The sequence below is a fragment of the Periplaneta americana genome, chromosome 15, assembly GCF_040183065.1.
Source record: "Periplaneta americana isolate PAMFEO1 chromosome 15, P.americana_PAMFEO1_priV1, whole genome shotgun sequence".
NCBI classification, from domain to species: Eukaryota; Metazoa; Arthropoda; class Insecta; order Blattodea; family Blattidae; genus Periplaneta; species Periplaneta americana.
In genome coordinates, this window is record NC_091131.1 from 40,854,871 (window position 1) to 40,879,257 (window position 24,387).

General features: G+C 35.5%; 2 protein-coding genes across 5 annotated transcripts in view; one reads left to right on the top strand and one right to left on the bottom strand.

Annotated features, from left to right (window-relative positions):
* Window positions 1-7,259, top strand: part of LOC138714813 (glutathione S-transferase theta-1-like) — a 60,175-nt gene extending 52,916 nt beyond the window's left edge. The window contains exon 5 of the mRNA XM_069846970.1: window positions 7,037-7,259. Coding sequence (XP_069703071.1) covers window positions 7,037-7,071 — 35 coding nt within the window. The 3' untranslated portion in view covers window positions 7,072-7,259. The remainder of the gene's footprint in view (window positions 1-7,036) is intronic.
* Window positions 1-24,387, bottom strand: part of LOC138714812 (uncharacterized) — a 480,985-nt gene that overhangs the window by 16,591 nt on the left and 440,007 nt on the right. For all 4 annotated transcript variants that reach the window (XM_069846967.1, XM_069846965.1, XM_069846966.1 and 1 more), the window contains 3 exons: window positions 13,426-13,762; window positions 8,068-8,271; window positions 2,894-3,860 (listed from right to left, as the gene is read on the bottom strand). In XM_069846967.1, coding sequence (XP_069703068.1) covers window positions 2,894-3,860; window positions 8,068-8,271; window positions 13,426-13,762 — 1,508 coding nt within the window. The remainder of the gene's footprint in view (window positions 1-2,893; window positions 3,861-8,067; window positions 8,272-13,425; window positions 13,763-24,387) is intronic.

Genomic DNA, 24,387 nt, shown 5'->3' on the forward strand with positions numbered 1-24,387 from the left:
GGGGAAGATAAAAAAGTTAAATTTTTTTCTTCCATCATGTTAATAATGTCAAAAGAAGTGCTTATACAAATTTTTGCCAATCGACCGCAATTACGAGGACCGTAAAAAAATTGATTCGCCAGGGGCTGTTAACAGAAAGAAAAAACACAATTTCATTGGACAAATTCATTAGAACGGACACAACTTGTTGAGCTATTTTCCAACATATTTTCCATCGGAATTGAGACATTTCTCATATCATAGGATCGACAGAGAGCGGTGCAGACGCAGTCAAACGCTGGTTCCGGACTGAGGCGGCTGACTTCTACGACACAAAAATTGATCCCATGGTATGACAAATGTCTCAATTCCAGTGGGGGATATGTTGACAAATAGAGCAAAAATTGCTGTTATCTGTTTCAATAAATATTTTCATGAAATTGTGCTTTTTTTCTATAAACGACCCCAGGGAAAATCACTTTCTGGATGGCCTCGTAATTGCGGTCGAGTGGCCAAAATTTGTATAAGGACTTCTTTTGACATTATTAACATGGTGGAAGAAAAAAAATTAACTTTTTTATCTGCCCCCATTAGAACGTTTGCTTGTAAGATGTGAGTATGGGTTTTACAAGCAGTACTAGCTTCTGATCAGATTGCAAATATGCGTAATCATATCATTTGTAAACAAAGTTATTTTAATTAGTGCATACAATTCCCTTTTAAAATAAGGTACAGTAAACTCTAGATTTTTTTACTCTAAAATCATTAAGGGTAGTTCCTTGTTATCACATGCAAAATAATGGTAAAAATAGTATTTTTTTACTCTGAAATCATTAAGGGTAGTTCCTTGTTATCACATGCCAAATAATGGTAAAAATTATATTATATTATATAAAATATTATCTTGTAATGAAAAAATAAATTACTTCTAAAATATCTATCTATACTAAATAAATTTTACACGAGAAAGAGTTCATCCAAAGGGTTGGACTCGGGAAGGGTACCCAAAACGCTCATTGCATTTCCGCATTGAATTGCAATACCTAAACATTGACGCAAATAAGTAGTGCAATGACAATCACCGGTAATGGAGATCAAAATCTGGCCGATTTGAGACACCAAAACTTCAGCATCATGACTCCAAGGACCGAAGGTCTCCACAGCAAAGGGGACAAAGATATAGTTGTCTAAAAGATAAGCATATTTATTGACTTTTTTTTCACGGCTAATTCAGCAGCAGAAGCTGCGCGTCTGGAGGTATTCGGCAAGTGAGATGGAGCCAGAGTGTCAACGCAAGTGGAGTCCCAAATTAAAGATTTTCCTCTAGGCCATGGAATTAAGGTGAGACCATTGGGCCATAAATATCAACAATTCCTCCGCAAATACAACATAGTCTATCTTCAAGTAGTTATACATATACAGTGAAATACCAGTATAACGAACTTGAGAGGGTACTGTAATTATTTTCTTATAGTGAAATTTCGTTAAACCGAAAATTGATTAAATATGCCTATAAATTGTGTCCCATATTATAGAATAACAGATACTATATCTTTTGGATCGAATACACTGAAAATATGTGTTTCAGTGGATATTTCGAAAAATATATCAGCATCATAATAAATATTGTACTTCTTTAAACTTTCTACAGGGACATCATTTTATTTTTACTAACATTTTTTATATTAACCTGGCTATACCTTTGGATTAATGATTGAGACCCGGAAACACAGTTTGCTACCTCCTTCCACGACTGGAGTTCGATGATACTGGCGTAAAATACAAACAAATCACTTTACTAGGTACAGGAGGGAAGAAAAGCAGTTCATCCATTTACGTAAAGTAGGAAATATCGCGATTTTGAGTGTGATGATTTTCATTAGGTTTTGTTTAATCAAAATACAGTACAGTATTAACAATAAGCGTTTTTACTCACGAACTGAGTTATCCATGCGAACATATTCATTATGCAGTGTATATTATACTGTCTACAGCACATTAGCGTACAATATAGAGAATGAAGTTAAAATGAAAAATAATCATAATATGGATATTTAAACACATTTTTGAAAATGGTGGCCGTTCATTTGGATACAGGCTTCAGTTCTTTTGTGCCTATTATCGCACTATAGACTATTGCATCTAATTCCAATTACCAGTTTCGTCTTTCCTACTTAGTAACTCATGTTGAAATAATTCTGTACCTACTCTATAAAAGAGTACCTTACGTACTGTAAATTCAGTCTTCACTTCTGCCCGACCCTCACAGATAAAATTACTCAGACATGCTATCTACTGTCCGTCCAAGTGGTTATGTCGCAGGATCGTAGAAGGGGGGGGGGGAATCACGTGATAGTTAATTACTTAACGAGGCCCTTTTATTTAAGTTATTTTAAACAGTTGCATAATATTACGTAGACGTCCAATTAATTCCTAACAGAAATTAATGTTTTCAGAAAAGAGCTAAGAAAGCCCAGCCAAAACTAGTCTTTACAGTGGAGCGATCAGAAGCAGGTGGGGGAAATTGGGATGCGACGTAGGCAAACGGACGACAGTACCTGTGCGAAAATATGATTCAATATTGGAAGTTTTCGTCACTGGAAAACGCGAACATATTTTTGGAACATATTATAATCACTAATTCAGTGCTGCGGCCTTGGTTCTGTGTGGAGGACAGTTGAAACTTCGTTAGTAGAAGGGGTTGGAGTGAAGTACATTAAAAAACTCAGGTACAATAAAAGTTGAAGTAAAAATAAAATGATGTCCCTGTATAATCAGAACGTAAAAATCGAATGCAACTGGTCTCTTGAAACTTTTCCTTATTTTGTAGATATACAGTACAACAAAGGGAAAGTAGGTTTATGTCTTACTGAACTTTTAACAGAAACATCCCAAATGCCTTCGAGTATATTACCTGTTCCTGGATAGTCTCGGTCATTCTCAGATCGTGCTTCTTGTTAGATTTCTGCCGTAGAATCTCCACTTCTTGCGCTGCTCTGACAGAGGTAGCTTCTACATTAATGTCTTCAGATAGACATTCTCTATTACTATGTTCCAACGGTGAATGATGAGGCATCGGTGGTGGTGGTGGCTGCATAGGTTTACATAGTTGTTGCTGATGTGATGGAGACACTTGCTGATTGTGAGGGGATGACAGTTGATGGTGGGAAGGAGAGGGTTGCTGGTGCTGCAGAGGAGAACGCTGAGATGACTGCTGTTGGTGCGAGAAAGATGGTTGCTGAATGTGGGACGAAGGTGGATGTTGATTGTGGGAAGGGGGTTGCTGATGATTCTGGGGAGGAGGTGGTTGTTGGTGGTGGGAGGAAGGGAATTGTTGGTGATGTGAAGGAGTTGTCTTTTGATAGTGGGAAGACGGATGTTCATGATGAGAAGATGGCTGTTGATGAGTAGGAGGTAACTGATGCTGCTGCTGCTGTTGTTGAGGAAGTGGTGGTGCTTGTTGCGATTCTAAATGATGGCGAGACATAGATGGCAGTGACAGATGTAATGCTGATGGTGGGTGATGAGTAGAAAGAGGTAGATGGTGAGATACTGCTGGTAACTGTGGCTGGTTGTGAGATGGAGGTGGTGGATGGTGAGGTGGTTGTGGTAGATGGTTATAAGAAGGAAGCTGTGATAGTTGATGAGGAGCTGGGTGATGGGGCATTGGAGGATGGTGAGGTTTTGGTAGTGATTGATGGTGAACTTGGTGCTGGAATTGTTGTTGTTGTTGACGAGACTGACGGTGGTGTCGAGTTGGTGGTTCTTGCGCCACCCTCAATGACATTTCTTGAACAGAGTTGTTCATCGGTACTGCAGGGGTGTTTGTTAGCACCATGCCTGGATGCCGTTCCCTTGATGAAACTTGGGTTGGTAATACTCTGCACAAAAATGAAAGTATATTCTTTTAACTAATGATTCCTCTGTACTTCAAGTATAAAGTCAAATATATAAACAAAGTGATATTGTGAAATATCAAACAAATGATGCAATAATTCATGCACAGAATTCTGTAATCCTATGGTACATGTATTTTGTATGCATTATATCAATGGTTCCCAACCTTTTCATTTTGGCGGACTCCCAAAAAGTTTTATTCAATTTACATTGGTAATCATTAGACTTCGTGGAATTGCCACGAGAATCGCAAGGTTTACTGCGCACGCGGTACAGACTGTATGAGAAGCGGGCGTGCAAAGGATGGAGTATGCCTCTGTTGTAAACACTGAGCAGTACACTGCGGTTACAATAAAACCTGTATCCTGCATTCAAGAAATATAATGAATGATCATTGAAGTAGGAAATGTCTAAACATGTAAATACACAATTATTTTACAGTGAGATATAGTAACTCTTAAAGTTTAATGTAAGATACTCACATCATCCTGGAATATGTGCATTGCAGTGAAGAGTTACGTACATTTTGAGCGACTGCAAAGTAACCTCATGATCACTTCAACAGTTTTTATTTTTGGAAAATGTACATTCAACATCACACGATGTAATACGTACATATTTGAAGAATGTAAATCACTACTTTTTAGTACACCAACTTCAGATGTCTTGTCGTGACTTGATGGTACATCATTTATAATACGAAGTTTGAATAGGCAGAATTTGTAGCAATAATGTTTCTCAACTTACATTTCACTTTTTCTGAAATTAGTGAATTGTTATTTTGGATAACGGTTTGTGATAGTTTGTGATACTTTATCCACTATATTAAGAGCTTATGAGAGTTGTAGTTTAGACGATTCTAACAGGATGATGCTTTTGGACACGATTTTAAAATTAGAATCAATGAACAGAATATCTTCCAATAGCTGTTCAGAAGGCAATGATTTTACAGCTGCAACAGCGGAACTGTCTGTGCTATTCAATGCATCAATTACCTCCATTATTTTGCCGTAATGTTCTGCATAATAATTAACAGCATCCAACCACATTCCCCAACAGGTCAAGACTGGCTGCGGGGGTAAGGGTGATCCAGGGGCAATTATTTGGAACAGTAACAATCTCATTGTAGTATGTTTGATTGAATTCTTGTCTGCACTGAACTAATGTAAAGGTTTGACTATTCCAACCACAGTAATGCAAAAACAAGTGCTTACATAGGTATACATTAGCTGTAGCTGCTCTATCTATTTGGACCGGTTACAACTCTTAACATGAACTGCTTATACTACGAGACCGGGCGGTCGCTCACCTCCTCTATACTACCGTACATCGGCATCCTGATTGCATGCTGCGTGTGGCAATTCAACAAAGTCTAGTAATCATGTTCTACTCATTAAAAATTTGCAAAATGTATTAGTAAATCTAACATCCTTAATAAACTGACAGCGATATTAAACTTCAGATTTAGCTTTTGAATATAATCAGACGTCTTGCGGCCGTAATTAAAGAAAAACGACTGGGAAGATTGCATCAAGTGCTGCTGCAACACGATAATGCATGATGAAAGCAACTATTCAGAAGCTTGATTGAAAGCTGAAGCCACATCCCCATATTCTCCCGATCTTGCATCCTCAGATTTCCATCTTTTCCATTCTCAATCCAACAATCTTCAAAGGAACTCCTTTGATAACGAAGATGCTTTACAAACTTGGCTTGACGACTTCTTTAACTACAAACCAATAGATTTCTTCATAAACGGAATAAAAAAACCACACCAATGTTGGCAGAGTGTTATGGCTGATGAATATATTACCGCACTGATTAATTTCTGTTTTCTATTCCTCTCAAATAAAAACTTTTGTCACAGCGAAAAACACTATGAACTTTTGCATCAACCCAATGCATAAAAATCTGAAGTGCATTTATGTTCTTGTTGGCTGCTGTGACGCCATTTTTAAAGCTCTTGTGTACAGGACTTTTTAACGACACTAAACTATCAGTGCAGTTTTCCGTAACTTTATTTTTTTTGCTGTATTCTAATATAAAAAGTTATATACTGTATCTTCGGAAACATTAATACTACATATATGATATTCGAAACAGATATTCTTTAGTCTATTAGGAAATCTGAAATAGAAATTCGTTACTTTGTTGCATTTGAAAAATATCCCTCCATATTTCTGTGAAAATATCTTTAAAATTAATTCTTAAAATATAATCATTATGTTAAAATTTTGAAACCCAACATATTATGCTTCAGGAATTTTAAAGAATGTGTTTTTAGGAGTAAAATGTGAAAAAGAATGTAGAATTTATCTTCCAAAATGGCTGAGATATATCCATTTTAGTAGTGAATTACTGTATCCTGGTTCATTCTTCTTCTTCTTGTTTTTTTTTTTTTTCAAAACTAATAATTTATGTTGTTGCAGTCCTTTCAAATTCAAACTATCATGAATATAACACCTGAACATCCCAAAACATACATTAGCTCTGTGGATTTTAGTGTTATATTTTTCAACATTCTTCTTATTGTTCCTCATATGTTATAAAATCTATTTAATTTCATGTTTATATCATTCTTTTGACAGTACGATACGTTGAATCCTAGATAACTGAAGTTATTTACCTGCTCTATTAAATTGTTATTAATCATTATTTTGCATCTTTTATGATTTGTACCTTCGAAAGCCATTGCTTTGGTTTTCTTCTCAGAAATACTCATATTACATTCATTTGCGAGTTCATTCAGTTTATGAGCAGCAACTTGTAATTCGTCCTCAGTGTTACTAAAAATTACTCGATCGTCTGCAAACAGTATAGTGTTCAAGACTTCGTCATCAACTTTAAAATGAGTATTTAGTTGTTCTTGCCATTGTCTAATGACATTGTCAATATATATACTAAACAGTGCAGGGGACAATGGACAGCCCTGTTAGTTTTTATTTGTTATTACTGGTGTAGTCTGTTCTTATTTTTATCTGTGTTCCAAAGTATAGACTCTGAATTACTTTTATTAGGTGGTCTTTTATACATTATTTCCCATAATTTCTTTAGTGACACTTTATCAAAAGCTTTCTCGTAGTCGATGAAAAGCATATAAATTTTAGTACGTAATTAATGTTCTCTCCTTGATACTGCCCTTGATCATTTTATGTTTCAGGTAACCCAGAGCTGAAGTCAAGACTGGGAAAATGAAACTGGGAAGAGACTGGACGGAACAGTGGAGACTGAAGATCGAGCTTGTATATTTAAGATGTTTTTTTTTTGCATGTCATTTAGTATTAAGTTGTATTGTAATATATGTATATTAATTTGTACAATCCATACTGTTTTTTAATTTCAATGTATAATTAAAGAAATTGTAGTTTTGCATGCAAAGCTTATTTAGAATTAAGTTTATTTCTATTATCTTCTTCTTCTTCCCTTCAAGTATTAGGTCAAATGGCCTGTTACGATCTCACAGTTGAATTTTCAATCCAGCGCTTCTTTCGACGACCGAGAGATCTCTTCCCGTTTGGATGACAGTGGAGCATGACTTTTGGGATTCTATCTCTATGCATGCGATGCAGATGATTTATCCAGTTGTTCTGATAATGTTTTACGTGATTAATTACAGGTTCTAGTTGTAATTCTTCCATTACATCTTCATTGCGTTTGTGATCCCATTTTGTATATCCTGCTGTACATCTCATAAATTTCATTTCATTAGCCGTTATTCTGCTTTCGTCTTTCTTCCTCAATGTCCATGCCTCACTGCCGTAACAAAGTACAGATCTCGCCAAGGTCTTGTAAAGGCGAATTCGGGTATACCTTTGTACTAGGGAAGGTTTCATAATGGTGTTAATTATTCCCATTGTTTTGGTGTATTTAGAAATTTTCTGTGAAATGTCTACTTCATCGTCATTTTTCATGACGATATCATGAATGCTTGTAAATTCTATCGGTTAATAAAGATCTAATCTAATTTAATGATATTTCTATACAGTACATTGGTACAAAATATGAAAAATGTGCATCAAGTATGAAAAAAACTTCAAATTACACCATCCTCTTCCCTTAAAAGTTGTATCATAAAGTAACTATTTTATAATTAAAATCATACCTATTTTAAGACATGGAAACACATTTTTTTTTTCTTGGAAAGAGAGTAGAGAGCTAAAAGTAATAAACTGTTATGGTATGCAACTTTACCCTGGCTGGGCGCCAGCAAGACCTGCACCGTACTGCTGCATTTCAGGAACCAAGGAAGGCCTGGCACTAGTTGCAGACGTTGCCTGCACATAACCAGGTGGCGGACAATATGCTGGCATGCTTGTGGGGTACTGAGCAGATGGACGCATCACCTGGGGCCTTACTGGTGGATGCATCGCCAAGTAATGAGCAGGGTAATAGGGGCTGTGAAGGCAAACAAGATTCTTATAAAACAACAGCGAAAGATTTTAACCAATGTCTCTTAACCCTTTCTAACCCAAATTAAATTTACAAGCAATCTATGTTGAAACAAATAGCTGTATTAGGACCAATTCAGTGACCAAGTTACGGGAGTGGCAGCATTTGAAACAAAACTATATTGATGAAAATGTATTGAAATAGAAGTTATCCAGCAAAATTTACCTTCATATGTAACACACAAGTATATAAATGCTATAAAGTTAATTATTGCCATATGGTATCTATAGGTAAGAAAGGGTTAAGGGGTATATACACCTTTCGCCAGTATAAATTTAGTAAAATTCAAAATTTAATTTCTACATATGAAGACCTCCCTCAAAGAACATTGTATATCATATGCAAAAGCCGTTGATATACAACGTTCTTTGAGGGAGGTCTTCATATCTTGAACTAATTTCACGCTGAAATTTGGTATAATGATTAGACAATACTTCTCGATTAATAAACAATTTTTAGGACTCAAAAATCTTTTATTGTTAAGGGTGATTACATTTTTAAATTGGGTAGGGAGTGCAATTTGTGCAAGGATAATATTGGTTTCACAGATATCTTGTACAGTATTGAATATTTTTTAATGCTTTCATCTCTATTTTATTCATAATGAGTGTGCCATTATCAGTTGAATATATAAACAAGAAATAGTTTTTGCTATTTTTTTTACCACGAATTGTAAAATTAATTTTTTTAAATAAAGAATCATTAATGAAACAAGAACTTGAAATGATAACGCAGTGCTAAAGGCAGATCATACAGAATTATTAATGAAAAAAGAACTTGAAATGATAAAACAGTGCTAAAGGCAGGGTCATGCATAATTATGGATGAAAAAAGAACTTGAAATGATAAAACAGCGCTAAAGGAAGGGTCATGCATAATTATGAATTAAAAAAGAACTTGAAATGATGAAACAGTGCTAAAGGTAGGGTCATGCATAATCATGAATGAAAAAAGAACTTGAAATGATAAAACAAGTGCTAAAAGCAGGGTCATGCATAATTATGGATGAAAAAAGAACTTGAAATGATAAAACAGTGCTAAAGGCAGGGTCATGCATAATTATGAATTAAAAAAGAACTTGAAATGATGAAACAGTGCTAAAGGTAGGGTCATGCATAATTATGGATGAAAAAAGAACTTGAAATGATAAAACAGTGCTAAAGGCAGGGTCGTGCATAATTATGAATGAAAAAAGAACTTGAAATGATAAAACAAGCGCTAAAAGCAGGGTCATGCATAATTATGGATGAAAAAAGAACTTGAAATGATGAAACAGTGCTAAAGGCAGGGTCATGCATAATTATGAATGAAAAAATAACTTGAAATGATAAAACAAGCGCTAAAAGCAGGGCATGCATAATTATGGATGAAAAAAGAACTTGAAATGATAAAACAGTGCTAAGGGTAGGGTCATGCATAATTATGAATGAAAAAAGAACTTGAAATGATGAAACAGTGCTAAAGGTAAGGTCATGCATAATTATGAATGAAAAAAGAACTTAAAATGATGAAACAGTGCTAAGGGTAGGGTCATGCATAATTATGAATGAAAAAAGAACTTGAAATGATAAAACAGTGCTAAGGGTAGGGTCATGCATAATTATGAATGAAAAAAGAACTTGAAATGATAAAACAGTGCTAAGGGTAGGGTCATGCATAATTATGAATGAAAAAAGAACTTGAAATGATAAAACAGTGCTAAGGGTAGGGTCATGCATAATTATGAATGAAAAAAGAACTTGGAAATGATAAAACAGTGCTAAGGGTAGGGTTTATTGTCCAGCATGAAGTACACATGCGTGCATCATTTCATGAATTTATCTAAAAAATAATTTCATTAATTTATATTTAAAAAAATGGAATTTATGAGGAAAACGGATTTGGAAAACGAAAGTCACCAGAAATCAGCGACAAACTTACCAAAGATGATAGGTTTTATCCATATTTAAATGGTCAAGTCGAATGGTACAGTCTCATGTTTTAGGTTTCAGGCCATAACTCTAGAGATATTTGAGGCGTTCAGAGCTAAAGTGGATCAAGTCCATGAGACGTAGTTTTGAGATAACAGGATTTAAAGTTAACTTGCTGTAGTGGATTATCTAATTTGACTAGCAATAATTTTATTGCTCCATTCTCAAATTCTAGATTTATAAAATATAAACAATTGTGATGTAACTGATGCAATGCTTTGGTGACTTGATCCACTATGGCTCAGAACATCGTGAACAAATAATCTGAGTCAAAACTGACTGGTGTCACCTACCGGCGAATGCTTGGTATTAAGACTTGATCTATTACTGCTCGGAAAAGATCAAACTTCAGATAATCAGAAAATAAATTAAACTCAATTTATGAAAATGTGTGACTTGATTCGCTTTAGAACTGAACGCCTCATTTAAACACCATACTGTCCATTAAAAAAATATATACTTTTTTTTTTTTTCCGAAGGTGTAAAATATGCCCCTTAATAACATTCACTGGAGCAGTAAGAAAGTACAGTAGAACCCCGATTATCCGTCACCCTATTGACCGATTGGTGGATTATCCGAATGTCTATTTCTCGCTCTTTATTTTCTTCAGAAATAAATAACTTACATGAAGTACTGTTTTGTACACCAAATTAGTAGGTTTTACATATGTTTTTGCTAGAGAGTGTTATTACAAGCCTTTATCGTTACATAGCATTGTCTACTGTTCGAATTGTCGTTCTATAATATAACTTGTATATAAAATGTCTTCCACGGGTGTTAACAGAAAACGTGTTGTGCTAAGTATCGAAAAAATATGGAAATAATTTAATGGTTTGAGAAAGAGAAACTGTGGCTCATCTCGTAGCAGAATACGAGATTGGAGTTACAACAGCGCGATTTTTAAAAAAAAAAAGCTTCCTTGTGCCTTAAAAACTCATAGTTGACAACCAGACTTAAATTAGTGAACTTCTGATCCATTAAATAGCGAGGTAAATACAAGACCATGGAAGAAATTACAAAATCTTTCATGGTACGGATTATTCGAATTTTTCGATTAACCGTTAAGTCCATCCCCTTCATTACAACGGGTAATAGAGGTTCTACTGTAAGTCACTCCATTCGCGGGTGACCTAGCAGTTACCATGTTTCTTGTAACATCTGAGGTTTGCAGGTGAAAACCTTATAGAAGGCAATAAAATTGAAAGGAAAATGAAAATCCTTATCATGATTCCCTTGGGTAGTGAAATAAAGCCCGAAGTTTCATCTTGCACTTTATGCTTACAACACGTAAAAAACTACAATATTCCTGAATGAGAGGATTGAAGGGAAAATTCAGATTCACATCAAAAGTGAATTCCACTAGACATCATCCTTATCGAATATTCTATCATTAGAGGTAAACGCTTCAGCTTCTCAGTGACTCTCATTCTAAAATTGCAATTACTACATTAAAAATTATGTTTTATTTAACGATGCTCGCAACTGCAGAGGTTATATCAGCGTCGCCGGATGTGCCGGAATTTTGTCTCGCAGGAGTTCTTTTACATGCCAGTAAATCTACTGACATGAGCCTGTCGCATTTAAGCACACTTAAATGCCATCGACCTGGCCCGGGATCGAACCCGCAACCTTGGGCATAGAAGGCCAGCGCTATACCATATTACTACATACATACATACATACATACATACATACATACATACATACATACATACATATTATAAGACAAACGGATCTGAAATTCCGGGATATATATGAATGAAACTGTTGATTTCGCTTCCTAGTCTCCAACCATCTCCTCCCCTGAATTTGTCCTCGTCCGGAACCACCTTCTCCTCCCAGAGCCTGACCATCTGTTAAAATCAGAAATTAAGATACTACCTAGTGAGAGTCTGTGCTTGCCGATTTGCTAAATCTTCCGCTTTTCGTGTCGAAATTCGCGTAGAAATTGTTACAACTTTATGTGAATAATTGATTAAATGGCAATCGTACTCGTGTTAATTGTGTAAGCATGTGCGGCTTACAGCTGTTTCGGTGTTACTTCACACCATCCTCAGAGCCTACTAGATCTCGGCGTCATCTCGAACTTCGCTGCCTGTTGTGTGGGTGCGTTCGATTGTTGAAAAGTGTTGAAATGTGGTGTCAAATAGTGTGTGTGTTCTGAAATTGATCTGTGTGTTGAGAATTTGATCAGGGTATGTTTTGGTGCGTCTGTATATTTCGTATTCTTCTAATGTGTTGAGTTTTTGGGTTGCATGTATAGGATTTCCATATCTGTATTTATGTTATTGTATGTGTGGTTAGCATTAGTTATGTGTTCGGCATATGTAGATATATTGTGTCCTCTGGTTATTGCTTTAATGTGTTCTTTGTATCGAGTTTGGAATGATCTGCCTGTCTGTCCAATGTAGAAACTGTCGCAACTATTGCAGGATCATTCCAAACTCGATACAAAGAACACATTAAAGCAATAACCAGAGGACACAATATATCTACATATGCCGAACACATAACTAATGCTAACCACACATACAATAACATAAATACAGATATGGAAATCCTACACATGCAACCCAAAAACTCAACACACTAGAACAATATGAAATATACAGACGCACCAAAACATACCCTGATCAAATTCTCAACACACAGATCAATTTCAGAACACACACACTTTTGACACCACATTTCAACACTTTTCAACAATCGAACGCACCCACACAACAGGCAGCGAAGTTCGAGATGACGCCGAGATCTAGTAGACTCTGAGGATGGTGTGAAGTAACACCGAAACAGCTGTAAGCCGCACATGCTTACACAATTAACACGAGTAAGATTGCCATTTAATCAATTATTTATATTCAAGTGTTAAAAGTAGTGTACGAAATATTCAACATGAACTTTAAGTGGTTTAGTAAGCCTAGGACACGGAACCCATAATTTTGCTTTCCTCCTGCAGGAAGTCATGATAGGTGTTTTATCGCCTTTAAATTCCATCACCCTACCTAACGACTGAATCCACAAACCTTTGAGCAACAGATAACCTGGTAACCACTACACCACCGAAAACAACCACAAGGCAGTGAAAATATCACCATTAAATAAGAGTACTATACTGTATTAATTTACCCATGCTGCTGTAACCTCGGGTCGTAAGCCACTGAATGGCTGCCGAGAGGTATACCGGAGGCACTGGGTCTCATGATGTGCTCCCTTGGGTAGTTCGGCACCTGGTGGGAGTCGTCTGGCACTGTCCTCTGCTGGGTACGTCTCTGCGTGCGATGCACGCCGTCTGCAGCGTTGCCTATGCCGAACCCTGTGTCAAACGACGTGGCGGCATGGCGTGCCATGGTGGCGATGCGGTCAGAGTAGAGTCTCTCAGGCTGTCTGTATGGTGGCGGTGGTTGCAAAGATTCTGGGTTACTGGCGACATTCTCTGCTGCTTTCCGTGCAGCTCCGTCTGAAACTAAGAGAAAGTAATCATTATAAAAAGATGTCCGCATCTATACAACTAAAGCAGGGGTGGGCAATCCACAGTATAACCATGCGTCACTACTTATGTGCAGATTCTTGAATGTAGCACTCCACTCTGTAAAATCAAAATAAAATATTTTCAAGATAAAGAGAAAAATAATTTTGTATTTGAAAGAAATCAATACTACAAATGCAGGGGCGGCCCGTCCATAAGAGCTGCAGAACTGCAGCACTCCCTGCTTTGACAGGAAAATAAAAATAATATTTATTTTAATTTGTAGAAGAATTATTGTTACAGCTTTTATTGGTAAATTGCTTTATATTTCATCTGGCCGGGAATATGTACTATTATCTTATGCATAATCTTTTTGCGCGTCGACTGTAGTGGAATTGACATTGCATTCAAAGCCATCCTGGGATCTGCAGAGTGGGACAGCTCGTAGAGAGTGTGTCTTGCTTGGTCAGGAGGTAGAGAGGTGAAGGGAGGCAGAGGGAAACTGCCGCTGTTTAAAACCCACATTTCGCTGCAGTGGCTTGCAGAGCCAGGCCACAAGGGATCTTTCCTCTCCTCCCACACCACTACTGTAATGCTACGTCAAATGGATTCTCTATTCCCTTGAAATTTAATGACAAAATTTTTATTTTCTCTTCACATACTTATTGTTGTAGAATCTTATCGAGTTAATATAACGAAATTAATATTGTATTTTGCCTTATTATTACGTATATATCCAGCCTCCAGCAAAATCTAATATGTGCCTTAACTCAAAATGATTGCAGGAGTAGAATCTTTTCGATATAGCACGTAAAATACGAAAGAGATTTCTTTTCCAATTTTAGAAAATTGTTGACCATCAGTACATCTGAGTGTTGCTTTGGTGTGACGTCTTAGTACCGTAACTTAACCAGTGCAAATGTGCAAGCATGAGTGTGTGTGAATTACAGAATATTAATTTTATTTTTCTCAACTTTCCCTTGCGGAGAAGATTGATGAAATGAAATTAAAGGGTCGTCCGTTACCCGACTTAAATCTTACTCAAGCTTCATCCAGCCGAAATAGTGCATATATGTACTGTAAGGAAGTATAACAATGAAATTTACGCTAAGCATTTGTGGTTACGTGGATGTGAACAAAAAATTTCTGTATTTTGTTTTCCTTGCCTCCTCTTCGGTGGTGATGCTGCATAGACTAGGAGTGGTGTGACAGATTTAGGACATTTGCCCCTAAAAAGTAAAAAGCACGAATCTTCGCAGTCTCACCTGAAAAATGTTGTTTCATTGGCTATGTTAGGCAAAACTAATATTGCTGTGCAATTAAGTGAAACGAACAGAACAAACATTCTCAAACATAATCAAGTACTGAGAAAAAATCGTGAAGTTATTTTAAAAAATATTGATTGTATCAAATTTTGTGGCCAATATGAACTTCCCCTTAGGGGACATGATGAAAAAACGATTCGTGTATTTTGTGGGTTGCTACAGTTCGTGAGTAATCTAAACGAGCCTCTCAAAAATCATTTGGAATATGCCACTATGTTTAAAGGTAATTCTAAAACAATTCAGAATGAACTGGTAGATTGCAAGTTGAGTGTCTGCCAATCTGAAATTCAGACTGAAATCGATGGTATTAGTTCTATTAGCGATTAGCAAATGATGCCACAGACATCTCCCAACTAAGTCAGGAAGTTTTGGTTTTTCGATATGTAGTGCATTTATTTTTGTCCTATACTTATTAGTAATGGTATCAAGAAGTGAAATTTGTATGTACCGAAATCTACTGCAGTTCTCCCAATCCACAAGTTCACGAGCCGCCACTGTACAAATGACATAACACAATTATTTCATAACATATAAAATAACAGAGAGAAAAGATTCTTTTTACCCTGCAAGCGCAGAAAGTTAAGATGGCTCACGATATCCATTACAAATGATAAGCCCCAAAGCCGATTTTCACCATTTAGAAGTGTGCACTCATCAGGAAGTTCGTCATCTTTTCATATAAGCTAAAAAGTACGCAGGAATGAGCGTGCTCTACTGGAAACGGAAGAAACTATAATAGTGGCAGCATGTATGAAACAGTTTCCTTCCCATTAGCCGAAGCCGATTTGTTTAATATATTATTACATTTATATAAAGGATGATTCACGAGGATTTACCGTCACTTACGGAGCTTATTTCCAAAGACATTCTGAGCAAAAAATTTCATATAAACATTTGTCCTAATCACAATATTTTCGAAGTTCCATTAATTTGAAGTTGTTAGTGAAATACTTTTTTTATTTAGTTTAGTTTTATTTAGTCAGTTGTTAGTTTGATTTTATTTTTCAATTTTTAACTAAAACTGATGTCATTCTTACGCAGTTATCACAAACATTGTTACAAATCATACGACTTTAGAAACTTGATTCTTTACAGTTTAATTATACATCCTAATGTACAGTCTTAAAGAATTTATAAGAGTGGCGTAATTTGTAACAATTGTTGTGATAAATGCGTTAGCAAATGTAATTTTGTAGTTAAAGACCGAAAAAAAAAAATCTGTACGAAGCAACTATGGAATTCACAACACATTTTTAGCTTCAGAATACTATTAATATTTGAGGAGAAAAATTCGCTCCGGCAGGGATCGAACCCGGGTCCTTGGTTCTACGTACCAAGCGCTCTGACCACTGAGCTACGCCGAATTCAATCCACAGCAGCGGATCGAACTCTCCTCCTACAGTGCTGTTCTCCCTTTTGGGCATAGGTATGTTGACGTTTATATTTCAAGTCAACTGCCATTATACAAGGAGCGCACTCAGCTAAGTGACTAATGGCCGGGATTCCGCAGTAAAGTGCACAGCAATCTGTACAGAAACATGCACTGCTAGCTAGACGAATTTATTAAAGATGTTATTATTTTGGTCCAACAGAATAATATCTGTTATAGTGACAATTAATATTAATATTAATGTGACAATTAATATAATATTAATTGTCACTATAACAGATATTATTCTGTTGGACCAAAATAATAACATCTTTAGTAAATTCAGAATCCTAGCTAATTGAAGAAATGGTACTCCTGAATAGTTCATTCTTTTACCCTTAGAACTCAAGAATAGTAGTATTTTATAAGCCCTTTTCTCTGCCATAGTTTTGTAAAAATATAGGCTATATATTTCTTTTTCCTTCCTTTGCCCTTTTTGTTCTCTTTATCAGTCGATGAATTTATTATCATAGCCTTTTTATCCTGGATTTTATTTAATTTTTTTATTTCTTTTCTGTTTTATTACTATTTTATTACATTCCATTTTGATATATTCTTCCTTACGTTTTTCCATATTAACCATTTGTACTAAATGAGTTGCTTTCACTATATTCCAATGTATTTTACTTTCTTTTTTCTATTATGGTATTATTTTCATGTTGTTTAGTGTCGATTTTATTATGCTATTATTATTTTTTTTGTAATATGTTAGTATTCTGTTCTTTAACTTTTTGTTAAATTTTAACTGCTTGTATACTTTGTGATCTGGTAGAGTGTAAGAGAAGGCCCTATGGCCTTAACTCTGCCAGTATAAATAAAGAGTTATCATTATTATTATTATTATTATTATTATTATTTTACAAACAATTTAAAATTAGTGTAATTCTGAAAATATTGAGATTATGACACATGTTAATATGACTTTTTTGCTCAGAATGTTTTCGGAAATAAGCTCCATAAGGGACGGTAAATCCTCGTGAATCACCCTGTATACCGATATTTGTAGTGACTTCGCAGCTGTCATTTTGAAAGTATCCGCCTGCACTTGTGACAAGCGCGCCATGGGTTTGTCACCCCTGAATTAGAGTATGGCTAGGCAAAAGTGAAGATTATATAGAAGGATAACTTCACTACCATCTGATACCGCACCGTTCACAAGTTTCTCGCCTAATCAAAACTACTCTATTCAAAGTTTTCTTCCATTTTATGAATAATGCACTGGATGACGTTCTGCAATCCGTTCACAAAATGTTAAGAACAGGGACGTCGCTAGGGGGGTGCGAAAGGGTCCGCAAGCACCCCATAAAAAATCGGAGCACCCCTTTCCGCACCCCAAAGGGTAATTTATTAACAATATACTAGGCATAAATTATTTTGAAGAACTAAAACAAACAATTTCTTGGATGTGAAAAAACTACGTCCCATAGTGTATCGTAATGGATGTGATGAGCAATAATAATAATAATAATAATAATAATAATAATAATAATAATAATAATAATAATAATAATAATAATAATAAACAGATGTATAGTATGCGCGCAAGTGCATGAAGGAACATTTTGGATTTTTTATGTACCACATTTTTACAGCTCGCACCCCATTTTTAAATCTCGCACCGCATCCGCACCCCCCTTGCTCTGATCCTGGCAACGTCACTGGTTAAGAATTGACTAAATAAAGTTGGGGCGTTTGCAGAAAGAATAGTCACGTTGTGGTATCCCAGGAGTATGGATTTTTTCATTGGTTACACTGTACAGACATCAGAAATTTTAGAAAATAGGCCTATGTCAAAATTAGATGTCATTTCGTATGGGTATAATCTAATTATGCAAATCGATATATTTGCCTGTTGTCATCAAGGTCGTTCGTGAACCATATCACTCTCGTCAATGTCAAAGATCCAGTGTGTTGTGCAATGTGTCACACAGTCTGCCGTTCTCAGCAGATAAGAACATCACGACTACCTCTGACCGATTGGAATTTCGCTCACTTTAGGGCCCCTTCAGACGAGACTCGTAACACACTTTTCAAGTAACTTGAATTCAAGTCCCTTGAAAAGACGAACTTGAAAAGTGTGAACTATGTTTCAAGTTGACTTGAAATCAATTAACGGCTTGAATTCAAGTTTTAAGTGAAGTTGGATCCCTTTCTACTTTTTACTTGACTTGAAAGGACACTTGAAAAGTGTGAACGTCACTTGATAACTTGAATTCAAGGGGAAAACAGCGGGAATTTAAATTAACAGCTGTTTTAAGAGCGTTAAATTAACAGCTGATTGTTTTTCAGTTCTACTGAGAACGTAAAAATAATAGGAAACAGCAGTAAGTGAAATAATGACCAAATATTTGAGTTTCTGAAGTTGTATGATATTCACGAAGGCCTGCGGATTATAGAAACTTCAAAGTTTCGTAATAGAAATGCAAAGGAAGCTGCAAAGAAAGGAAGAATTCATTGAAGAACTGAACAGCAGAGATTTTAACGTGGACACAGATGAGATAGCCTATGAAAAATAATTAAAAAAAAACATTAAACTGTAGATAGAAAAGAAGTGAGGAAGATAAGAGGGATTAAGAAGAGAAGAGCGTTGCTTGAAGGGATGAAATTTATCGCCGAAACTGGCATGGTTCAATATGGTTGATAGATTTTTGTGGGGGAACTGTAACAGCTTCAAGATAATCATTTTCAATTATGGTAAATCAGACTCGCTTATGTTTTATTACATTTGCGATAAGAATTATTAAATCTGCTTGAAGATTTCACATTATTCTATTTGTAATAGTCAGTGGTCGTGTATTTCTCTTACTAATCTAATACCTAACCCATACTGAACAACGCGTTTTCCATTTCTTCAATATATTTATCATTTTCATGGCACGGACACTTGCTACTACAGAAATTCCTAATTGCACAACATCCATGGACGCCATTTTATCCTACTTGAAAAAAAAAATAACTTGAATATGTCTGAACGGCGACTTGAATTCAGGTACTTGAAATCACGTGACTTGAATTCAAGTTATTTGAAAAATGTGAACGAGGCTTTAGCACCGTCGCTAGTGGTTCGTTAGCAGCGCTGCGACAAGCGTTAGTGATGCTGCGAACGCGCGTTTGAAGCACTGCTTAATATACTAAATTTTTGTAGAGAATTTTTCAGTCTTCCAGTGAACATGGACATAGAGGGAGATATTCTTTTGGAAACTTTGCTCAGACGCAGAAAGAATAAACGTAAAAATAGAAGGGGAGTCTGGATCCATCCATTGGTTTTGGAAAAACAGAATCGAGGACTATTTCATATTTTATTTGATGATATACATTAGGACTATAAAAAGTTTCTTTTTCTTCGTATTACCGCATGCTTAAGAAATCATTTCAAGAGCTTCTATCACGAATTACCAATAAAATTAGAAAAAAAAAAAAACAACATCGTGGCACAATAGGTTATATACCGTACTGTCGTCACGGTGTAGGGAATTGGTGGCCCAACAGACGTCCGTTAGCAGCGCCACTATGGCCGAGGATTCGCCATAGATTACCTGACATATTCCTTACGGTTGGAGAAAATGTCGGAAAAAAACCCAACCAGGTAATCAGCACAGGCGGGGATTGAACCTGCGCCCGAGCGCAACTCTAAATCGGAGCCTTAGCTGACTGAGCTACGCCGGTGGCTACTTAGATTTAGGCTTAGGTCTATATTATACTCATTTTAAATTACGTCAATATCTATTTTATTACACAACATTTACAGTACAGATTTAGGCTTATATCATAGGCTACTTGAAAGTATGTTAATATCTATTTTATTACAAAATAATTATTGTATGATAAAACTTAATAATAATAATTTTACAGTTAGCTACATATGAAAGTCAAGGGAACTATAATTATTAGAGAGAAAAGAGAGAGTATATTCCATCGACGCTGCTGCCATCTACAGGCAAATTATTTGAAAAAGACATGAAATCAGATAACTTCAAAATATCAGACATACAGGTTACAAAAAGGAGGACATTTCTTGATTTTATAAAATTCCGTCCGGACCCCGGATAAAAGTCTAAAAAGGAGGTCATGTTCGGACATATTATCATCATCCATGCAATAGCCCGGATTAAGTTAACGGTGCGGCGTGCTGTACTTGTACAAGAGCGCTGCCGTTCGGCTACCCAATCATTCACAAGAATATGAGTGGTAAGCACAATAAGCCTCAGGCTGCAGTGCAAGCCTTCGGGTCTCTCCTCCATACAAGAGAGAGAACAAAAAAAGTTGCACAGAAAATCTTACCCTTCTTAAATTTCATCACCTGGATCGAAACCGCGGTAATTATTAGACCCCAAAGATGATAAATATTAATATTTCATTAATATTTATTTATGACTATTTATTTATTAGTTACCGGTACTTATTTATTCATTCTGGCAGAGTTAAGGCCATGAGGTCTTGTTTTTCACACTACCAAAAGTGAAATATGCATACAAATAGTAACAACATTAGTACGTAATATTAATTGTAATACTTACATATAAAATCATTATATTTCAGATTAAGGATTATTTAGTCCTGACAGCTCAGCGACGCGAAACAGGGGAAGTAATAGGAGTAGTGGAGAGAGCTCCGGAGTAGAGATAAGGGCGAGCGGTCAGTAAAGGAATGCAGTACAGTTTAACACATGTATTTGTAAAATCACATTAAAGTCATGGTATATTCTTTTAATATGGATTAAGCAAGAAATTACAACATAGGAAAAGGGCCTAAGTGACAAATTTCACAGAAAATACTTGCGTAACTACAGGAATACTTATTACATATAAATATATTGTAAACAAAATAAACTGAAAGTTAAATTCAATACAAAATTAAATTTGAATAAATTGAATTATAACACAATTATTTCTCATTATTTATATTCCTACAACAGCAGTAATTAAGTTAAATATATGCCCTATTATTTTATTATAATTATAATTGATGTTTTCTATAACTTATTTCTATTATTATTTCCACGAACTATTTTCTTCCACAGACATTAATTTTCACAATTTAGCGTTGGCGTCACTGGTCGAGTGAGCCAGGAAGGAGAAATATGAAAATAAATCCGAAAATGGGAAAGCTCCTGTAGCATTGTTATTGTCTCACAATGTTTAAATAATCATACACATTGATTCAGCTGACTATAATCTACAGTAATACATCATTTTTATAATGCTATATTATTAAATGTTTCTTCAGGAGCGGTCACGAGAGAAAGAAAAACTTACTGGTCAACCATCTTTCACTGAACAAAAGCTTCTGCAGTCGACTGCTTCTATTCAAAAGGCGGGTAGTCAATAGAATTGAAAAGAAGACATCTCCTGACATCTGTTAGGTATTTCAAAAAACTTAAAAGTCAGAGACCACAAATCCATGGCAGTCAACTGAAATTTTATCACGGGATTAGGGATATCACGGAATTAGGCACCTTTACCTTACATACAGCACAGTAAAATATTGACTAAACATGATACATAATTAATTTACAATTTATATCCTAATTTTGCTTTACAGGCCTAAATGACAATTTATATAAACACAGAATAGGTACTATAAAAATCGGCTAACATTCACAAATCAATTCCATGTAAAAGTAATATAAATAAAGTCAATAGTTTATGTCTGTTCTCAAGTTCTGTCAGATGTGCCTCCAGGGTCCCGTTTCTCAAAACTCATGGACTAGTAATGCTAGTCTGTACAGTAGTAATATTAGTTTATTTTACAAGTCTGTGTTTCTAGAAACTACAAGAGTAAAGTAGTAGTTACCAGTTCACAGACTAGTAATATTGGTCGATTTCACCAGTTCATAAATGATCCTGTTTCTCAAAATGCTAATCTAGTTGATTATACTAGTATTCAACAGGAATATTCCTACAAGACTCTACAGACTGGTGATTTCTATATTATCAGTTACCAGTGGCAATCTTTCTCAGATAATCAAAACAAAATATTGTAGTTATTTTTTTTAATATATGTGGTTTAGTGATTCCGATTGAAGTAGTAAAGAAGTTGTTGTGAGAAGAGCTAAAACTATATCGAGAAGGAACAATTATTATTCCTTTAAGGGAGCATTGTTTAAATATAATGAACGCTTTAAATAAAGTGCTGAAAAGCTTGGAGAGTTGTTAAATAAAGTGGGACCTGCCATAACAAGACAAACAAATAGAAGTCACGCATTATCAGCAAAGCTTCAAATACAAATTGCTCAACAAATGGGGATGTTGATTATTTTCCAATGCCATCTGCCCTAGACCAGCAACACTTGCAGAATTTTTTCCTAATAATCTAATACCAATTCATCAACTGCAATAATTTTTGCTGGCTTTCCTTCTCCACGCCAGTTCTTCTGGCACTGTCAACTTTAGCCTACAAATTAAATATAAAACGACACTAATTTATGAATAGATCAAACGTAAAACTGAAAAAAAAATTAGCGAATTTTTCAAGTCATAAGCGACATTCATGTCGGCAGTAGACCCACTAGCTACATAATGTGTTCATATTATGATACTGTGAACTTGAATTGGTACTTATCAAAGTTGCTTTCTTAATATTGGGTCAGTAAGTGTCCCTAACGTATGCATAATCTTTGTTCTGAGGTATCAGTTCCATAGCCTAACACATTACAAAATGTTTTGTCCATTCGTTTACTTTATCATTTTTTGTTATTATGCTTGAAAAAGCACCGAATGATATATCCTTTGATTCATTAATCATATTGAGTATAGTTAATTTGCTTTCAATTCATGGAATTTCAAGAGAAGAGAGAAGTAAGAACCAAAACACAAACAACTTAGCCTTCTAACCTCAAATAACAATACCTACCAATGGTTATAAACAAATGAACTCAATCAGCTGACTAGTGAAAAATTGTCACAAGTTACTAGACTGGTGAAATAGTTTGAGAAACAGAATCTACTAGAGCTGGTGAAATATACTCTGGTAACTAGTAACTGGTGCTACTAAACTAGTATTTTTGAGAAACAGGCCCCAGGATAACAGAGTATGGAGACCTGTGATAGAGAAAAGTGAGGATTTGTCACCTTCTACATTAGAAATCACTTGTTGAGATTACTGAAAGTCTTAATGGGCTGCCTTCCCCAGTTTTCGAACCTAAGCGTTGCCATTCAGACGCACATCGAAGGGCAGTTTGTTGGAGTGGAAAGGGTTGTTGACTGAAACTATGATTTACAGTACTTCACTACTATCATCGTGAAATATATCAGTCTTTCTTTGTCCATGAATGTGTAATCGCGTACATGCTAATTATGCGCAATACTGACAAAGTTATAAATCTCCCTGAACATTTAGGTCATTTTATCATATTTACAACTTTGTAACTATATGTGCTGTTTGTTCTATAAATAATGCCGTACATTAGATTATTAGATCAGTATACTAATGCTATAATACCAGCTGAACCGTCTGTCATGTCAATTTTGATTAATGATTTCTTTCCAGTATAGTGAGGGTCACATAAGAATAAGAACAGTTCCTAAACAGCAAATATTGCCATCTTGTCAGTGTTGCCAACTGTTACCAGATATCACACGATCCTTTGTACTAAATTACTTATTTATTTACCATACTTTATGTTGGAAGGTTAGTCTAAATAATTCAATAATTTGTAACATATTTTCGTAGGCAAACTATACGAGAAAGGGATCAACATGTCAAGTATTTTGTCAGGCAATACGAAATTCATTGGTTTGAATAAATAACTGACTCATGAGACCTAACCTAAAAATGTATTTTGTTTGACCACATGAAATTATTAGTACAGGGTGCGTCAGAAAGAACGGATGGATTTCACATGGCAAGAAAATTGTAAAGATTCATCA